The following is a 17,768-nucleotide window of genomic DNA, read 5'->3' on the forward strand; positions in this document are numbered from 1 at the left end:
CTTCCAGGTCAGTTAAATCCAAAACATGAAGTGCCTGTGACACTCCAGGACCAGGGTTGCCTACATGTTTTAGACCATGCAGATAAGTATGTAATTGGAAGGCCTTCAGCAGACCATCTTGTAGATCAGCGGTGTCACACTCATCCCATTAGGGCCTAGCCCTAGTATCCGTTGTTTTTTCCTTTCAATTAAGACCTAGACAACCAGGTGAGGAGAGTTCCTTACTAGTCAGTGACCTTAAGTCCAAGGGAGGAGAAAAAAACTCAGACACGCAACCCTCCTGTGGAATCAGTTTGACACTTGTAGATCATCCACCATCTTAGCTCCTCACAGCCTGTTCTATCCAGACTCCACCCATGCTGCCCAAGGTGTGCCTCAACCTCCAGGGGACTGAGATCCAGTATTTTTATCCAGCATCTAGGTCACCTCCACATGGGACTGTCATGCAGTGGAGTCCAAGTTCAACAAGGCTCTGCTTTATCCTATTTTTCTAGAAGAAAGACCCCTAGTCATTGTACTGCAATACACTGTTCCGGTTTCCACTAAAAACAACCTCAGAAACCCTGAACACAGTGTAGCAAAACAAGATGGTGTATAATATTATTCATGTTTAATATCCCAAAACAAGTCAGAAAAAGCTAATTACAAAGTAGGCTTGAACATGTTTATTATAAGAAATTAAGGGCTATTCATCATCAGTTTATGAGACACTTTATTTCACCCATTCAACTTAGTGGTCTGGAGGTTTTTATCAACAGGATAAATCAACAGGAGGCCATGAGTTGGTCAGAGTGCTAAGGGAGGTGGGGCTAGCAGTTAGCAAAGACAGTGAGAGCAGGGAGGGGTATAGGAGGGAGGGTTATACAGTACAGTGTACATGAGGCAGATAATAACCCTGCTACACACAGACAAAGCTCTTGTCAGCTGGGTTTACACAAGCTTGGCTCTTCTTCCAAGGTGTTCACCGGGCCTGGCTCTCTGACTCTTCCTCATCGTCTTCATACATCTCTCCCTCCTCCTCGGTGGTAGCGTCCTGGTACTGCTGGTACTCTGACACCAGGTCGTTCATGTTGCTCTCTGCCTCGGTGAACTCCATCTCGTCCATGCCCTCTCCGGTGTACCAGTGCAGGAACGCCTTGCGGCGAAACATAGCGGTGAACTGCTCAGAGATGCGTTTGAATAGCTCCTGGATGGCCGTGTTGTTCCCGATGAAGGTGGCGGACATCTTGAGACCGCGGGGCGGGATGTTACAGACGGCCACTTTGACGTTGTTTGGGATCCATTCAACAAAGTAGCTGCTGTTCTTACTCTGGATGGCCAACATCTGTTCGTCCACCTCCTTCATGGACATCTGACCACGAAACACCATGGCCACGGTCAGGTAGCGTCCGTGACGCGGGTCGCAAGCGGCCATCATGTTCTTGGCGTCAAACAACTGCTGGGTGAGCTCAGGCACAGACAGTGCATTGTAGCACGCACTGCCACGCGCCGTGAGGGGGGCGAAGCCAGGCATGAAGAAGTGCAGACGGGGGAAGGGCACCATGTTGACAGCCAGTTTGCGGAGGTCAGCATTGAGCTGGCCGGGGAAGCGGAAGGAGGTAGTAACACCGCTCATGGTGGCCGACACCAGGTGGTTGAGGTCTCCGTAGGTGGGCGTGGGGAGCTTGAGCGTGCGGAAGCAGATGTCATAAAGCGCCTCGTTGTCAATGCAGTAGGTTTCGTCTGTGTTCTCCAGCAGCTGATGGATGGACAGGGTGGCATTGTAGGGCTCCACCACTGTGTCTGATACTTTAGGGGAGGGTACCACGCTGAAGGTGTTCATGATGCGGTCAGGGTACTCTTCCCGGATCTTGCTGATGAGCAGGGTCCCCATGCCAGAGCCTGTGCCCCCTCCGAGGGAGTGGGTGAGCTGGAAGCCCTGAAGACAGTCACAGTTCTCACATTCCTTTCTGACTACATCCAGTACTGAGTCCACCAGCTCTGCTCCCTCTGTGTAGTGGCCCTTGGCCCAGTTGTTACCAGCTCCACTCTGACCTATAGGGCAACAACACACTTCAAGATAGAGCTTCAGCAGTTATCAACACTGCATTTGTACAGGAGCTACACATGTACATAATGTTTTAATGACATTTGGGAGCATTTACTGTAAGTAAATAAAAGCAAATGTCTTTAATGGAAATATTACATCAAACTATTTATGTTGTTAGTTATATTGACAGAAGAGACTGTAAATGGAACATTGTGGTAAGGCCGTAACAGCCACTCCTCTAATGCTATCACTGAGCACTGTGGCCATATTTAACCCACGTTGGACAGACAGATACTGACCGAAGATGAAGTTGTCTGGTCTGAAGAGTTGTCCGTAGGTCCCAGAGCGAACACTGTCCATAGTTCCTGGCTCCAGGTCTACTAGGATGGCCCTGGGGACGTACTTAGAGGCTGGAGAGAGACAGCAGATGATGTTACCTGCAACGCCCTAATAAATACTACTGTATATCACAGTCAAGTTCAGTACAATAGGATTAAAGTGGATATTCTCAAGTCTAGGTCATTACAAGTATTGAGCAACCGGGCTTTTAGTGTTGTGTTGTTTCTGGGCTTGTGTAGATGTGTATTTAGTTCCAGTATCAGACTCACATGAGGCCTCATTGTAGTAGACACTGATCCTCTCCAGCTGCAGTGGGGAGTCGCCCTCATAGTTCCCTGTAGGGCTGATGCCATGTTCATCACTGATCACCTCCCAGAACTGCACAACAAAAAGACACAAACATTACCAGTAAAACATAGTTCTATACAAGCAAAGTGGATGGAAACTTCTCAGCAGATTTATAGTCGGGACCATATTGAACTATCACTGGGGTACTTGGAAGTGAATTAATGGGGGGCTCTAGTAAAAATTGTGGGCCAATGTAAGTTGGGATAGTGGGCATCTAGGCTTTGTCTGCCATCCGTCCTGGGTTCTGCTCCATGACCCCATTTAAGCCAACAGTTAGTCCAGCTGTCTCCACCCTCCCCCAGGGCCACAAGAATCATACTGAGGTAGAGGCCCTCTCAGAGGGGACAGACTCCATCTGGAGAGGCTCTCTCTGCTTCAACACACACATATACATACATAAATATGCCTCCACACATGTACAGAAAGTGTGTTGCTAGGTTAAAATACAAGAGGACACTGCCTAATGTAGTCCCCTTGATCACTTCAAATATGTATACTGTCGCTGAGTATATAGCCCAGTGTGTGTTTATCAGACAGAGAGACAGACAAAGGGAGACAGACAGAGACCCATGAAAGTCTAAAATAGAACAGACAGACCCCCGCAGGCCCACACAGTCATCACTATCAAGGGCAAACACAGGACACGTCCTTGGAAGGAGGATGCCAAATGGCCATATCAAATCATAGATTAGATGCTGTCAATTTTACTGTGCTAATCTCAGTTTCTCATTACTATGCAATAGAAGGTCCTTATCTGCAAAGTGCTGTTCTCCTTTAAGCAAAAAAACACCATCTGGGCATTCACTAAAAGCAGACAAACACCAAAACGATACTGTGCACAATAACAATGGTCACTCAAAAGCCCCATATCAATCCCATATTGGTATCAGTGTGTTAATCCCATATCTGTGTCACTCAACAGCCAGCCAGATGGAGTGACATTAATCCCATATGGTGTCAGTGTGTTGACAAAAATGACCTTTCCTCTATCCGGTTGTCTAGACTGCTGTGACCAAGGGCACCACACCCAGTATGAAGACTATTTTAGGTCTGAGTTCCGACAATGGTGTCCCTCTTCCTCTCCCCAGGTGAAGTACTCCCTCCCTCTACTCTGCAGAAGATACCCCATAGTTCTCTAATTATCTATCCTGTCCCAAACAGATGTCCCCTGCCATCTAAATCAGTAATTAGGAGTTCCTCTTGTTCCTTAATTATGGCTCTGTGACTTAATCTGGCAATGTTTCTTCTAGGGGACAAACAAAGAAACAGACAATAAATCAAAAAGGGAGAGACAGAGATTAAAGGGAAACCGCTAGACAGCGATAGAGGAATACAGAGTTAAATGACTAAAGACCATGTAGGGAATTTCTGCTCTCTCATTCTCAGTTACGATCGCTACACTGGCAAAAGTGTAGATTTCTTCCGTGGTTATCGGACTTCATCATGTACTGCATTAGCAATGGCAGATGTGTGGTGCTAGTAGACAGACTGCCATATCATAGTTGAGCATCAGAATGAGGTCACCATTGCAGTATATCAGATGACAAAAAGTCCCACTCCCAACACATCCTCTCCCCCTCCCCATCTCTCTGGGTTTCTCTTTGTTGGGAGTAACCTGAGCATTATGAACAAGTCATTTTCCCAACAACTGCCCCATTAGAGAAACGGTGGTCAGAATCAGCAAAAGAGCCGAGTCACTAGTGAAATACTCCAGAGGGGAGTGAAGAAAAGTGGACACATGACACATTCACTTGTTCAGCTGTGGTCAAACAAGTATGTTTCAGCTGATGCTGTAGTTGTAGATTTGGTTCTGGGTAATGATGATTATGGTGATGAGGCTGATTATGATGAGGAGGAGGTTACGTAGCTGTCCAAAATCACTACGGAGGCACCTGGGGCTCAGGAAAGGCTGCCTTACATGTTATGAATAATAAATGTGCTCATCAGGTTGACGAGACAGTATCATTAGCCCCCCTATGTCTTTCACTCAAATTATTTTCATTTATGGTCCACCATGTTGAACAAAGCCACAATAAATCATCTCCAGCTCCAGTAGAGACTCACAGATCATAGTGAACTAATGTAGGCTATCCCCAGATGGTCAAAACATAACAAAAGAGAAGAAGAACTGTAGACCGGTTTAGTTTTAGATGGTCACATACACCATCCAAAACAGAGCAACAACAAAATAAGAAACTGTCAACTGTATTATTATTATTACTGTAGGTTAAAAAACAGCCTCACAGTCACGGACCATTAAAAAATGCATTACAGTTTAGACAGAAAAGCTTTCAGCATTTAGGCAATACCCTTCCTGAAGACTCACTGTCTAATAGACCATCAAACCTGAAAGCAACCCAAACCACTAGTCAGTGTGATTGTAGGCTATCTGCAGTGGTAATTTAGGACCAGTTATCATAATTTGATCCTCCGTTAACAAAACTTGGATTAACTGATCCAGTCAGTTTGCTGCGAAGTCAAACATGTCATATATGTCTATCTATATAGGCGATCAACTACTACATCTACTGGGGGCTGGCATGCTGCTTAGAGAAAGAGAGCTATACTTGTCATTGTGACAGTGGCCTGTAAACTGTGCTCGGCCCTCAGTGGAGTGTTTGCGCAGCGGGACCAGCCCCAACAGTCCGAGCCTTTGTCTGGCCCCCCTGCAGTCCACCCGAGGGCGTGGTGGTTTTCAACAGTGTCTCACCACGCCTTTCTGTGCATCAACACTCGCAGTTTACCAAAGATGGTGGATCTCTGGCCGTTTACCATTAAAACAAATGGTCACAGTTCCGGTCTGGTTAAGGTGTGGGCTCTCCCATAGGCACCAATGCGACAGTATCTGGGTCACGTCTGTTTAATCTATTGACTGTGTATGACCCAGAAAAAAAGAGCGAGTGAAATGCCTCATTTCCTTTCCCGTCTCTGAGTTTAGTTCCATCTACCCGAACTACGCATCTATTGCAATCTGCGACACAGGCGGGGATCCCAAACTATTAAACTAACCTAACGTTACTGAGTAAACAAGCTGCCCCACAACTTCGGTATAACTACATATATACGAATGCATTACATTTAAAAAAAAGATTATCACAATGCTTTAAAACGGCACTTGCGTAAAAATATTATAACGGTTAAACTAGTCAGCTGTTGGGAAGATTATTTTTGTTTATACCTTGGCTCCGATCTGGTTGCCACACTGGCCGGCTTGAAGGTGAACGATTTCCCTCATCCTGTCCTCTGTGTGTTATGTTCGTCCTCTTGTGGATGTGGGCGAGTTGACTGTTGTGGGCGAGTTGACTGTTGTGGGCGAGTCGGAGAGAGCGCTGATCCCTGTCGCACACGGAAGCAAAGGGATTGGTATGTGCTGAGTAGAGGTTTTATCTTGCGCAGGTCTGCTGTGTGGCGAAACGGGTAGTATGTTCCACCAATTGCTGACGTCATCTATGTCCTGGAGAGAGACGGTCGCTGACCAATGGCAGACACCTGCGACAGAGCATCCCAGTGTGTGAGTCAGGGAAAAACTAACGGGACGCGGCTGACTTGCAAACTTGCAAACCGATATTTAATTTTCGAATTGGTTAACATTTGGTGAAGGTTAAGGTAAGGGTCAGTAATAGATTTTGGCTAGTCTTGGCTGTCAAAGGGATGCTGGTCAGAAACACACATGTACACACACACACACACACACACACACACACACACACACACACACACACACACACACACACACACACACACACACACACACACACACACACACACACACACACACACACACACACACACACACACACCACCACCACTACAAACACGACCACCAACATTTGAAAAATCCCAGAGTCATGGTGGAAGCAACAACACAGCTTAGTTAGATGTCAGGGTGATGAGAGAGGAGAGAAAATGATCTTAAACACTGAACAGTGTTACTGATTCTTGCTCTGTGTGCACATAGTCTTGTGGCATGGTGCATTTTTTCTATAGACTAGGAGATCACTCACACCTGCACATCCTTAATGACAGAGATGAACAATTTCTTACAGAAAAATATATATTTTCCCAAAGTCAGTCCCTTAACTGTAATCTCAGAAACATTAAGATTCAGTATCGGTAGATTCAGGGAGGAAGAAGAGTGGAGCACAGTGAACACTGATGACCACAACCTTGCTGTGGCCCTTATTAGCATGAACACTGCAATCATTATACAGTGAATAGTCTGGTCCAAGGATGTTTTATCTATGCCTCAAATCCCTGCAGTCTCTGCCCGCTGAGATATGTATTGATTGCTGAGTCAGGTAGCAGTTGTGGTTAAGTGCTCTGAGGAAGACTCCAGTGGCGCTCCTCATGGACAAATGGTCTGCCTATGAAGCAGGTCCTGTTTGTGTACTTGTTTGTGTGTGTGTGCACGTGTGTGTATGAGACATCTACAGTACATGCATACAGTACATCTCACACTGTAAGTTGCGTCTGTTCCAGTAGCCGTGTGTTCTGATTTCCAGAAACACGATTGTGATGGGCCATTAGTCTCTTTGGACGTCTGGGCCTGCTTTGTCTTCACACGGAGCCTGTGGATAGGATGACAAGCCAACAGCCGTGAAACCAACAGCTGAGGAACCTCTGCTCTTGAGCACAGAGACCAGTATGAGGCAGCCACCACAGCCCCCTCCTCTCTGCCCCCTCAGTGTCTGCCAACCACTGCTGCTTAGCAACTAGATCCACACAATGTGAGCGAGCCTCTGTCGCTAATCAGCCACACAGTGTGGGATAGCAGTTGATTTCCTGTTCGTCTGCTAATACAGCTGAGCTAACTGCTTTAGCAGAGGGGCGTTCACCTATTAGAACATCAATAAACCATAGTGTCCCTCTAACGATCACACTAACACCAATGATTATGATACTGACCACAATGCCATAGACAAGGGAGTGGAAAACTAGATCAGAGAGATTATGTATGGAATCCGACTGGGTTTGAGAGCTGAAAGTTGAATCATGGACTATGTTACTGTTCTTTAATCCCAAAAGTATCCACATCCTGTGGGTCTCCAAGACCACGTCTGTAGAACACTGGCCCATGCACTGACAATTCTGGGGGTAGTGAGAAAAACTGAGGCTAAATGTTTTGCCAGCACTGGTCAAGAGTTGCTTGTCCACCCCTCCCACATCTCAAAGCCAATATGGCCATCTAGTGGTCCAAAACTGCCAGAGCCTCTCTCACATGTTTGATATAAAGGGCCCCAATAGTGGCACAGAGTGTGGTGAAGCTGATCAAATTGATGCTACTGTCATATAACCCTCCTTCAAAATGATTAAATCATGCATCTCATAACTTATCTATCCTTCTCTGACTCTGCATCATGCCAGTAAGGTTTAGAGAGGAGGATTGCCATGATGAGTCACACAGCACCGGTGGACTTGATGACAGGGTTATCTGGTCAACAGTTATAAAATGGCAGTTCACATCATGAAGCACTGTTGATGAGACAGTATCCATATTTGAAAGGCCTTAAGTTAGTTTAAGACTCACTTAATTTTTGGTTGATTCTGAGGACCTCTCTTATTCATGACAAAACCACTATTGAGATGTATTTTGAATGTCCGGTAGGAAATAAATTGTAAACCAATACGTCTGAAATAACCTCTGTATAACCTCTCACCTCAGAAAGGGATTGAATGTGGAGTTTTCAAAACCCACACAAACACAATTAAACTGGGCACTTGGTATGACCCCATACCTAACATTTTGTCTCCCTAAGAGTTTCAAACTGTCCTTTATCTAACCTCTCTTTAAAAATGAGCATACTAGCTAATTTCAGCATTTCCCAGTAATGTCTCACTTTCAAATGAACCTGTTGCTGACGGGAATACTGTAGTTAGATGTTCATGGAAGCTTCCATGCACAGAACTCAAACAAATACTTGTGCTATTTTTTTGATTGGGGTCGTATCATACAGTTTACAGTTTCATACTTACGTACAGTTGATTGTATAGACCATTGTTGAAAATATAACCTATACAGGGTTAGGCAGAAGGCATCAACAGGCAAGTAAGAATGTTGGTTACTTAATTTGATTCCAGTGTAACTAGGAGACATTGGGCTCAGACCAGACCTTCTTGGGGAAAACACGTACTGTATGGAGCCGTACAATGGAGCCTGTACAATCAGGTCATTGTCAGGATTTCAAGCTCTCATTTGGATGCCAGCCACTAAATGATTACTGCACCCATCTCACGCCAACCTCAGTCATCCATCCATAACCCCTACATGTCTAATTGCCTCTATCAATGTTCTCTGATTGGATGTGGTGACCTCAGAGGCATGGCAGGGTGACTGTGTGCATGCAGAGACACCCGTACATAAGGGGTGTGTTCCAGATACACATTTTCTGAGCAGTTTTCTGCGTAGACCCTTCCATAATTTTTACATGGTTCCTGAGATGTTGCACTTCTACTGTCATTGTACTGATTTATCTGCACAGACCTGCATAGAATCCCTGTACTTGGAGTGCACCCAAGGTCATAAGGGGCATGACTGAGGTTACACTATGTCCACATTGACTTCATCATGTACTACACTAAAACCGAAACTATTATAAAGCACTATGATGAATTTGAGTTTGAAGAGGAAATATTCTTCATTTATAGGACTCATTTGTCAGGAAGGGTTTTAAGCTTCCTCCATAGGTTGCAACAATGAGGGCAAGAATGTTGGTTCTTCAAGCCAAAGCAGTGGAAGATGTGAACAGAGCGGGCTTTGTGTAGCAGAGCTAATGGAGAAGACACCAGTTGAGCATCAGCCCCCCCCCCCCTATTCAGTGAAGTGACACGAATTCCTATTTGATGCCTAATGAAGGGCCCACGCAAAAAAATGTTGATATGAAAGCCCTCTGTTATTACAGTGCATTCCAGGCGCTCAGTCCTCCCAAAATACACAGCCTACCCCAGGGCCCACAACGACTGGCTACCACGTGGAGAGGGTCCACAAAGTTCCAAAGGTTACAGTATCATCAGCACACTCTCAGTCTCAGATGCTGCTCAACCACTTTTATGTTTATTTGGTAGAAGGCTCCTGATACATCTTTGCCTACAGCATATGGCTTTGGTTGATTTGGTTGACTTTGGTTGACTTTGGTTGATTTGGTTGACTTTAGTTGATTTGTTTGACTTTGGTTGATTTGGTTGATTTGGTTGACTTTGGTTGATTTGGTTGACTTTGGTTGATTTGGTTGATTTGGTTGACTTTGGTTGATTTGGTTGACTTTGGTTGATTTGGTTGATTTGGTTGATTTTGGTTGATTTGGTTGATTTTGGTTGATTTGGTTGATTTTGGTTGACTTGGTTGACTTTGGTTGATTTGGTTGATTTGGTTGATTTGGTTGATTTTGGTTGATTTGGTTGACTTGGTTGATTTGGTTGATTTGGTTGATTTTGGTTGATTTGGTTGACTTGGTTGACTTTGGTTGATTTGGTTGATTTGGTTGATTTTGGTTGATTTGGTTGACTTGGTTGATTTGGTTGATTTGGTTGATTTGGTTGACTTAGGTTGACTTTGGTTGACTTTGGTTGAATTTGGTTGATTTGGTTGACTTAGGTTGACTTTGGTTGAATTTGGTTGATTTGGTTGATTTGGTTGACTTTGGTTGACTTTGGTTGATTTGGTTGATTTGGTTGACTTTGGTTGACTTTGGTTGACTTTGGTTGATTTGGTTGACTTAGGTTGACTTTGGTTGAATTTGGTTGATTTGGTTGATTTGGTTGACTTTGGTTGAATTTGGTTGATTTGGTTGATTTGGTTGACTTTGGTTGATTTGGTTGACTTTGGTTGATTTGGTTGACTTTGGTTGACTTTGGTTGACTTTGGTTGACTTAGGTTGATTTGGTTGATTTGGTTGATTTGGTTGATTTGATTGATTTGGTTGACTTAGGTTGACTTTGGTTGCCAATTGAAGTCATTCAACAAACAATAGTGCAAAGGAAATCTAGAAAGCTCACAGACAAAACACGCTTTTCATTTCACCCCGAAGGAAAGGAACTAGGTGATTTGTGAAGGTTATGGTTCAAAGGCTTTGATTTTAAAATGGGGATCAGAAAATTATCCAACTTAATTAAGATGCCCATAAGCAGCTTTTAATTTTCACCATCAGTTTAAAAATGTCTCCTTCCATTAAAAAGCACCCCGGGGTCAGCTAGTTGAATGGTCCTTGTGTATCAGAGGGCAGCCTAACTAAAATTAAATGCATTTTAAAATACATTGAAAAATTGAAAAACATTGAAAAATTATTTGTCAATCCCATGATAGCAAGTATACAGCTGTATAGCCTGGCTCAAAACAAACTGTCCTCCTCTCTTCCTGGTCTTGTATCAGCCAGGCTAATACAGCTGTATATAATTGTATTCTTATATTAAAAATAGTGTCTCCAAATATATTGATACCTGAAATAGAAAAAGTAAGTCATTATTATATTTCAAAATGATTTAATAATATATTAAAAGTGATTGAAGCTTTCTTTGGAGGACTTAAAAGAGCAGTGGACCGTAGGCCTCGATAGAGACCTCTCCTCTTGTCTGAGAGAGGAGGCAGTTAGACAGACGGTCAGCCCAGGTTACACTGAGGACCTTCATATGGACAAGAGAGACACATACAGTATTTCAGAGGGAACTCAATTAATTCTCACATAGCATCACTTGTGGCTTGAGAAAAGGTTGAAATTACACTTCTGGACCAAATGTTTTTTTTCTGAAAATGTTTTTTTAAATCCACACGATGCTGACTAAAAGAAATTAGGATTGACATCAACAAACATTACACGATTAAGAAATGTATGACATGCAATATGTACACCATACATACAATAACAAGAGCAATACATATTTTTGGATTAATTATGTTATTATTAGTATTGAAATAATAATAGTAATTATTAATTATCAATATTACAACAATATTATAGCAACAAATGATATGACAACAATAATGTTATAATTATATTGTTATCATGCGTACTATCACTGTCCTCATTACTGATGCTGTTATTAAATAACACACCATCATGAAATAAAAAATAAAAAATAAAAAATCCCAGAAATGTTCTATACACACAAATAGCTTATTTCTCTCAAATGTTGTGCACAAATTTGTTTACATCCCTGTACGTGAGTATTTCTCCTTTACCAATATAATCTATCCACCTGACAGGTGTGACATATCAAGAAGCTGATTAAACAGCGAGATCATTACACAGGTGCACCTTGTGCCGGGGAGAATAAAAGACCACTTTAAAATGTGTAGTTTTGTCACACAACACAATGCCACAGATGTCTCAAGTTTTGAGGGAGCATGCAATTGGCATGCTCACTACAGGAATGTCCACCAGAGCTGCTGCCAGAGAATTTAATGTTAATTTCTTTACCATAAGCTGCCACTAACGTTGCTTTAGAGAATTTGACAGTATTTCCAACCAGCCACACAACTGCAGACCCTGTGTAACCACGCCAGCCCCTCCACATCTGGCCTGGGTTGTGGGTGGGCCTGGCTGGCAAGTGGGTGGGCCTATGCTCTCCAAAGCTGGCTGCACCCCTGCCAAGTCATGTGAAATTCATAGATTAGGGCCTAATGAATTTACTTCAAATGACTGATTTCCTTATACAAACTGTAACTCAGTAAAATCTTAGAAATTGTTGCATGTTGTGTTTATATTTTTGTTCAGTACATATCAGTACAATTTGACCATAGCAAGACCATATGAAATAAGGTAAAAAGTAATAAAATGTACACATTTACAATGAGATAAGTTTGAGCCTTGGTTTTGACACACAGCCATAAAATAGCATGGATTGTTTAAAGATATGAATATTGATACCCTCTTGAGGCTTTTGAAAATGTTATACATATGTTGAAACATTCAAAGTATTCAGTACATCCATAACACAATTAAAAAACATGCCTAGCCTACATTACATGGGCTACTTGTGAAATAAACATTGAAATAAATATTTTATTTCTGTCTATGCATACATTATTATTTGCATTAAAATGGTGAGGATAATCTTAAAATGTCTGATCTGTTTTAAGATTACAGTAAAACTTTTTACACTAAATCCCCAAAGATTTATTTCAATTTATAGGCAATTTTCGTCAAAGGCCTAAATCATACTGTGAAACTTCTTTGTACATACTTGGAAATGGGATGTTTACAAATAATGAGTGAATAAATAAAAATACAACTCTCTATGTAGACCAATTAGGCTATTATTGGACTTCACAATGCACTCATTTTATTTAATCAAAACGTGACAGAATTGTTCTCTTGTACAAAACAACTTCATGACTAATTTTTGTGCATCCTTATTTGACTCCATACAAAGACAAAGCATCAGGGCTAGTGTATATCATTAGGCCCATGGATTTTCTCTCAACAATAGCGTCTTTCAAACAACATCCTTTTCCCAACAACATTCCGGGAAATTCTTTCCTATTTTAAATAGAACACTTGCTATATCTTATTTAAAGTATATTTCCAGTGTTGGCTATATGATTAAAGCACAAATGACTATTTGTCCTACATAGTACACTGTAAAATAATAATGTTGTTTTTATGCTAACTTACTGGCAGCCAGTTACCTGTAAATTACTTTAACAAATTTTACAGTATGTTACCGTAAATTCCAAAGCAACTTTGGTTTAACAGTACATTACTGTAGAGCATTACTATAAAGTTTACAGTAATGTACTGTTAAACCTAAGGCTCTTGGTGCCTGAGAAAACTGGACCCGCAGCTTTTACAGACATTGGCATCTTTGAAAAAGTTCTGTCAGTTGCTGTTGTATGGAGATAACTACACAGCAAATTTGAGGGTGTTAAAATCTCAGTGTTGAGGTAAAAAGTGTTGTGAATGTTATATCGGAGTGTTGATTCTCGTGGGAATAACACCAGTGGGATTGAAATGAAAAAACACCTGCAGTGAATAAATGAAGTTACTTGAATCACAGTGGAATCAACACTGTGTGGTGTTGTTGTTAATCGGCTGTGTTGAGTTCATTTCCGTTAACTCTCTCAGATTGAAGACATGGGAGGGTCACCATTATCATATTTCCCAGCATGCTTTGTTGCCGGTTGCTTTTTAGAATAGTTTGTTTTAATATCTAGACCTATGTTTCTGCATGCACCTTGATTGATTCATTGATCTTATACTAAACAAAGATAAATAAATAAAACATCTAACTAATCCAATCTGAAAGTAGTTGGCCTTATTTCACCCATTATTGAGATGGTTGTTCCAGTTGAGATGGTTAAGGAAGTCTCATTTATCAATCTTCCCTACATTGGCAGTCATTCTAACTGCAGTTGTGGTTGTTGGATATGCAAACTGACTAGATTCCAATAGGAATTATACAACACTTTGAAAGACAGAATAATGTGATTTGCTAATGTGGCCTGTCCTGGGCACAGACTTCAAATCAATGTTTACTCCATGTTGGTTCAACATAATTTAAAAAAAAGTAATGTATATGTATTAACATAAATAATTACATTTTTATGATCAAATATTCACTTAGTCACTCACTAGGTGAAGGCTAGAAAACTAAAAGCCATCGAATGCAACAATAATTTCTGTCACTAACAAATACAGACAAAATAGTAACACTGGGAAATAAATGTGCAGTCTTTACACCCTAAAGTGTTAAAATAACACTCCAAAATTAGTTACTGTAACACCACAGGTGTTAATTCGCTAACACTGAGAAAGTGTAACAGCATCAGCTCTTATAAAATGTTAATTTAAGTGGAAATTTGCTAGTTAGTTTAACACTAGGCTATTTGAGATGGTAAAATATGATTTCCAAGAAAGTGATACATTTAACACTGTGGGTGTTACAATTCCGATCACACATTTGCTGTGTATAATTAGATATAAATGCTTCAGATTATGATTCAAGTATTTATTCGACACGCAAGAATAGCATACATATACACACACACACACACACACACACACACACACACACACACACACACACACACACACACACACACACACACACACACACACACACACACACACACATACATACACATACATACATACATACATACATACATACATACATACATACATACATACATACATACATACATACATACATACATACATACATACATACATACATACATACATACATACATACATACATACATACATACATACATACATACATGGCTTGGCCTGCAACATGGAAGAGGCCAGGGGTTGGTAAAAGGTCCCATTCGTGGCTGTGCCGTTGTGCGCAATCCAACCTGAGGTCTCATTCACCATGTATTTCAGTTAATTCAACAACAACGGCAGGCATACGCCTAATAGTGCCACAAATATCAAATAATATTGTATTCCTGAACAAATCCTGCAGTCACGTGAACTTCCATGGAAATAGACACTCAAGTATGGAATCGCATCGAAAGGTGACGCAGGAGCAGAAGAGCAGCTCCTTGAGTGTCTTGCGAAGCTCCTGGCTCCTATAGGCGTAGATGAGAGGGTCGATGAGCGAGTTACAGATAATGAGGATGAGAAAGAGGTTGAAGTAGCTGAAAAAGCAGGTGCAGAATGGGGTCGTGGGGCAGGTGAGTATGAGAATAAGGTGGAGGAAGAAGGGTCCCCAGCAGAGAATGAAGACCCCTAGCAGGATAGTGAGCGTGATGGCGCCCTTCATGCTCGTGCCCTGGCGGCGAGACTTGTAGATGGCCATGATGCGCCGCGAGTGCACGTGCGCCAGGATGAACATGTGCATGTAGAGCACAGCGGTGAAGACGAGAGTGATGCAGAAGAAGGTGACGAGGCATACAATGACGGCGGTGTGCGAGTGGTAGACAATAAAAAGTATGCTGGCGGTGATGCTGGTCAGCCACACCATCGCGATGATGGTCACGGCGCGCTGCGTGGTCATAATGCTGTGGTAACGCAGCGCGTAAAATATGGTGATGTATCGATCGGCGGCGATGGTGCACAGGAAGGACAGCGACGACACCACCGAGCTGCAGTTCATGATGTCGATGACGTTGTCCAGGTGCCGCAGCATTTCAGGTGTGACAACTAGCAGCCCGTGTTCGGTGAGCAACATGACTATGGTCTCCACCACGTTAGCGACGCTGACCAGCATGTCGGAGACGGCCAGGCAGCATATGAAGTAGTACATGGGCGAGTGCAGATTGCGGTTCTTGATGATGGCCAGCACCACTAAAATGTTCTCCACCAGACTAATGAGGCCCAGCGTCAGGAACAGCTCCTGTGGAATGCGGAGCGAGCAGGTCGTAGAGTTCTGCTCCCTGGCGCCGGTGTTGTTGGTGCTGTTCTCCCTGTACACGGTGAGGGTGCTCAGCTCCATGTGGTGGTGCATGATGAAGTTATGTTGAGACGTGTTGTCCGCCATGTCTGCTACTCTTTGCTGTAATAGGCTGCTGAATGAGGTGGAAATAAAATGCCTTGAAATATTTTCTTTGTGGTCTCTATAGTGTAACAGAATTAACAAGTTATTCTATAGACATCATATCCTATTCAACTGGACTGTGACCGCAGGAAAAAAAAGAGCACAGAATGTGTGAGGTGAAAGTAGTTTAGGTCACGTTTATGTCGCAACCCTGAAATTGGAGTGATATTTTCCCACAAACGGAGGTCTCCAGAACGAACTTTAACACAGAGTGAAGAGCCCAGATGCTCACAGTGGAGAATCATCCATGTGAAATCGTCTCTTTCCCAAGTAACTGTTTAGATTCAAAGGTTTATCCAACTGTATTTTGCACACAGCCCATATATGGTACTTCCAAGTGATGAGAATCCTAGTCTGAGTCTGAATACAGCTACTTGGTGCTGGGTCGCATGAGAGAAAACCATTTGTACGTCCAAGTAGGCTCCAAGCAATCTTAATGTGTGAACTGAGGCCTATCCAACTGAGCTCTCAGGCGCACAAAGTGACAGTGTGTTCTTAAGGGTCCACCGCCTTTCTAACTCCTCCTTTCTCATAGCGAAAGCCAACCGCATGATTCTCAGACTGACACAAACTCTAATGAACGCGTGATCCCGCATGGAAATATTTAACAAGATTAGGGAGTAAAATGGATGGAGAGAGTGTAGTATGGATGTACTTACTAATCTCCTGAGCGTAATTAAGTCATTCAAAGACGTAATTGAGAACATGTCCCCCAGCACTAAAATATTATTTACCGCCGCACTGTGCACAACTGATGTGGATGTGGCCAATTGATTTAGACAAACCATACTTCACTTGCATCAAATACACTGTAAAAAAACATTAGGAATACCCATGGGACACTCCAGACACTATGGAAGGGCTATTACTACACATGCATCTGCCTCAGCCCTGTGTCTTAGGCCTTTAGCCTTTATCTTATCTATGGTGTGGTGGTCATGGTATACACTGCGTGTACAAAACATTAGGAACACGTGCTCTTTCCATGACATAGACTTACCAGGTGAAAACTATGATCCCTTATTGATGTCACCTGTTAAATCCTCTTCAATCAATGTAGATGAAGGGGAGAAGACAGGTTAATGAAGGATTTTTAAACCTTGAGACATGGATTGTGTATGTGTGCCATACAGAGGGTGAATGGGCAACACGGCGCCAGACGCACCGGGTTGAGTGTGTCTAAAACTGCAACGCTGCTGGGTTTTTCCACGCTCAACAGTTTCCCGTGTGTATCAAGAATGGTCCACCACCCAAAGGACACCCAGCTAACTTGACACAACTGTGGGAATAAGCATTGAAGTAAACATGGGCCAGTATCCCTGTGGAACGCTTTCGACACCTTGAAAAGGCCACGCCCCTATGAATTGAGGCTGTTCTGATGGAAAAAGGGGGTGCAACTCAATATTAGGAAAGGGATTCTTAATGGCAACAATAATCAGTTAATTGAAAAAATGACACGCTGCGCTCATTTCCCTGTCCTTTTTTCTGTATTTGGATGGGAACTTTATGCACCGTGCGCAATTGCAAATGCATTCATGATTATGTCTCAAACTGTTGCAGTCTTTTTCTTCTC

The 17,768-nt window shown here is 42.6% G+C and overlaps 2 protein-coding genes across 2 annotated transcripts; both read right to left on the minus strand.

Moving 5' to 3' along the window:
• Window positions 1-650: 650 nt before the first annotated feature.
• LOC124033695 (tubulin beta-3 chain) lies at window positions 651-6,132 on the minus strand. The gene is made up of 4 exons (XM_046345882.1): window positions 5,895-6,132; window positions 2,638-2,746; window positions 2,329-2,439; window positions 651-2,034 (listed from the first exon to the last, which is right to left on the minus strand). Exons 1-4 carry the CDS (start codon window positions 5,949-5,951, stop codon window positions 962-964), a joined length of 1,350 nt encoding a protein of 449 aa, XP_046201838.1. The 5' UTR covers window positions 5,952-6,132; the 3' UTR covers window positions 651-961.
• An 8,807-nt stretch (window positions 6,133-14,939) lies between these two features.
• LOC124033107 (melanocyte-stimulating hormone receptor-like) lies at window positions 14,940-16,639 on the minus strand. The gene has a single exon (XM_046345046.1). It carries the CDS (start codon window positions 16,136-16,138, stop codon window positions 15,122-15,124), a length of 1,017 nt encoding a protein of 338 aa, XP_046201002.1. The 5' UTR covers window positions 16,139-16,639; the 3' UTR covers window positions 14,940-15,121.
• Between the last annotated feature and the right edge of the window lie 1,129 nt (window positions 16,640-17,768).

Source organism: Oncorhynchus gorbuscha, linkage group LG04 (assembly GCF_021184085.1).
Source record: "Oncorhynchus gorbuscha isolate QuinsamMale2020 ecotype Even-year linkage group LG04, OgorEven_v1.0, whole genome shotgun sequence".
Lineage (NCBI taxonomy): Eukaryota > Metazoa > Chordata > Actinopteri > Salmoniformes > Salmonidae > Oncorhynchus > Oncorhynchus gorbuscha.

Bases quoted from the DNA above. Each gene is read 5' to 3' on its own strand.
- LOC124033107 (XM_046345046.1), bottom strand. From the start codon at position 16,138: ATGGCGGACAACACGTCTCAACATAACTTCATCATGCACCACCACATG.
- LOC124033695 (XM_046345882.1), bottom strand. From the start codon at position 5,951: ATGAGGGAAATCGTTCACCTTCAAGCCGGCCAGTGTGGCAACCAGATC. The intron at 2,440-2,637 runs GTGAGTCTGATA...GTCTCTCTCCAG, and splicing joins CTACTACAATGAGGCCTCAT to CCTCTAAGTACGTCCCCAGG. The intron at 2,035-2,328 runs GTCAGTATCTGT...GTTGCCCTATAG, and splicing joins ACCAGACAACTTCATCTTCG to GTCAGAGTGGAGCTGGTAAC.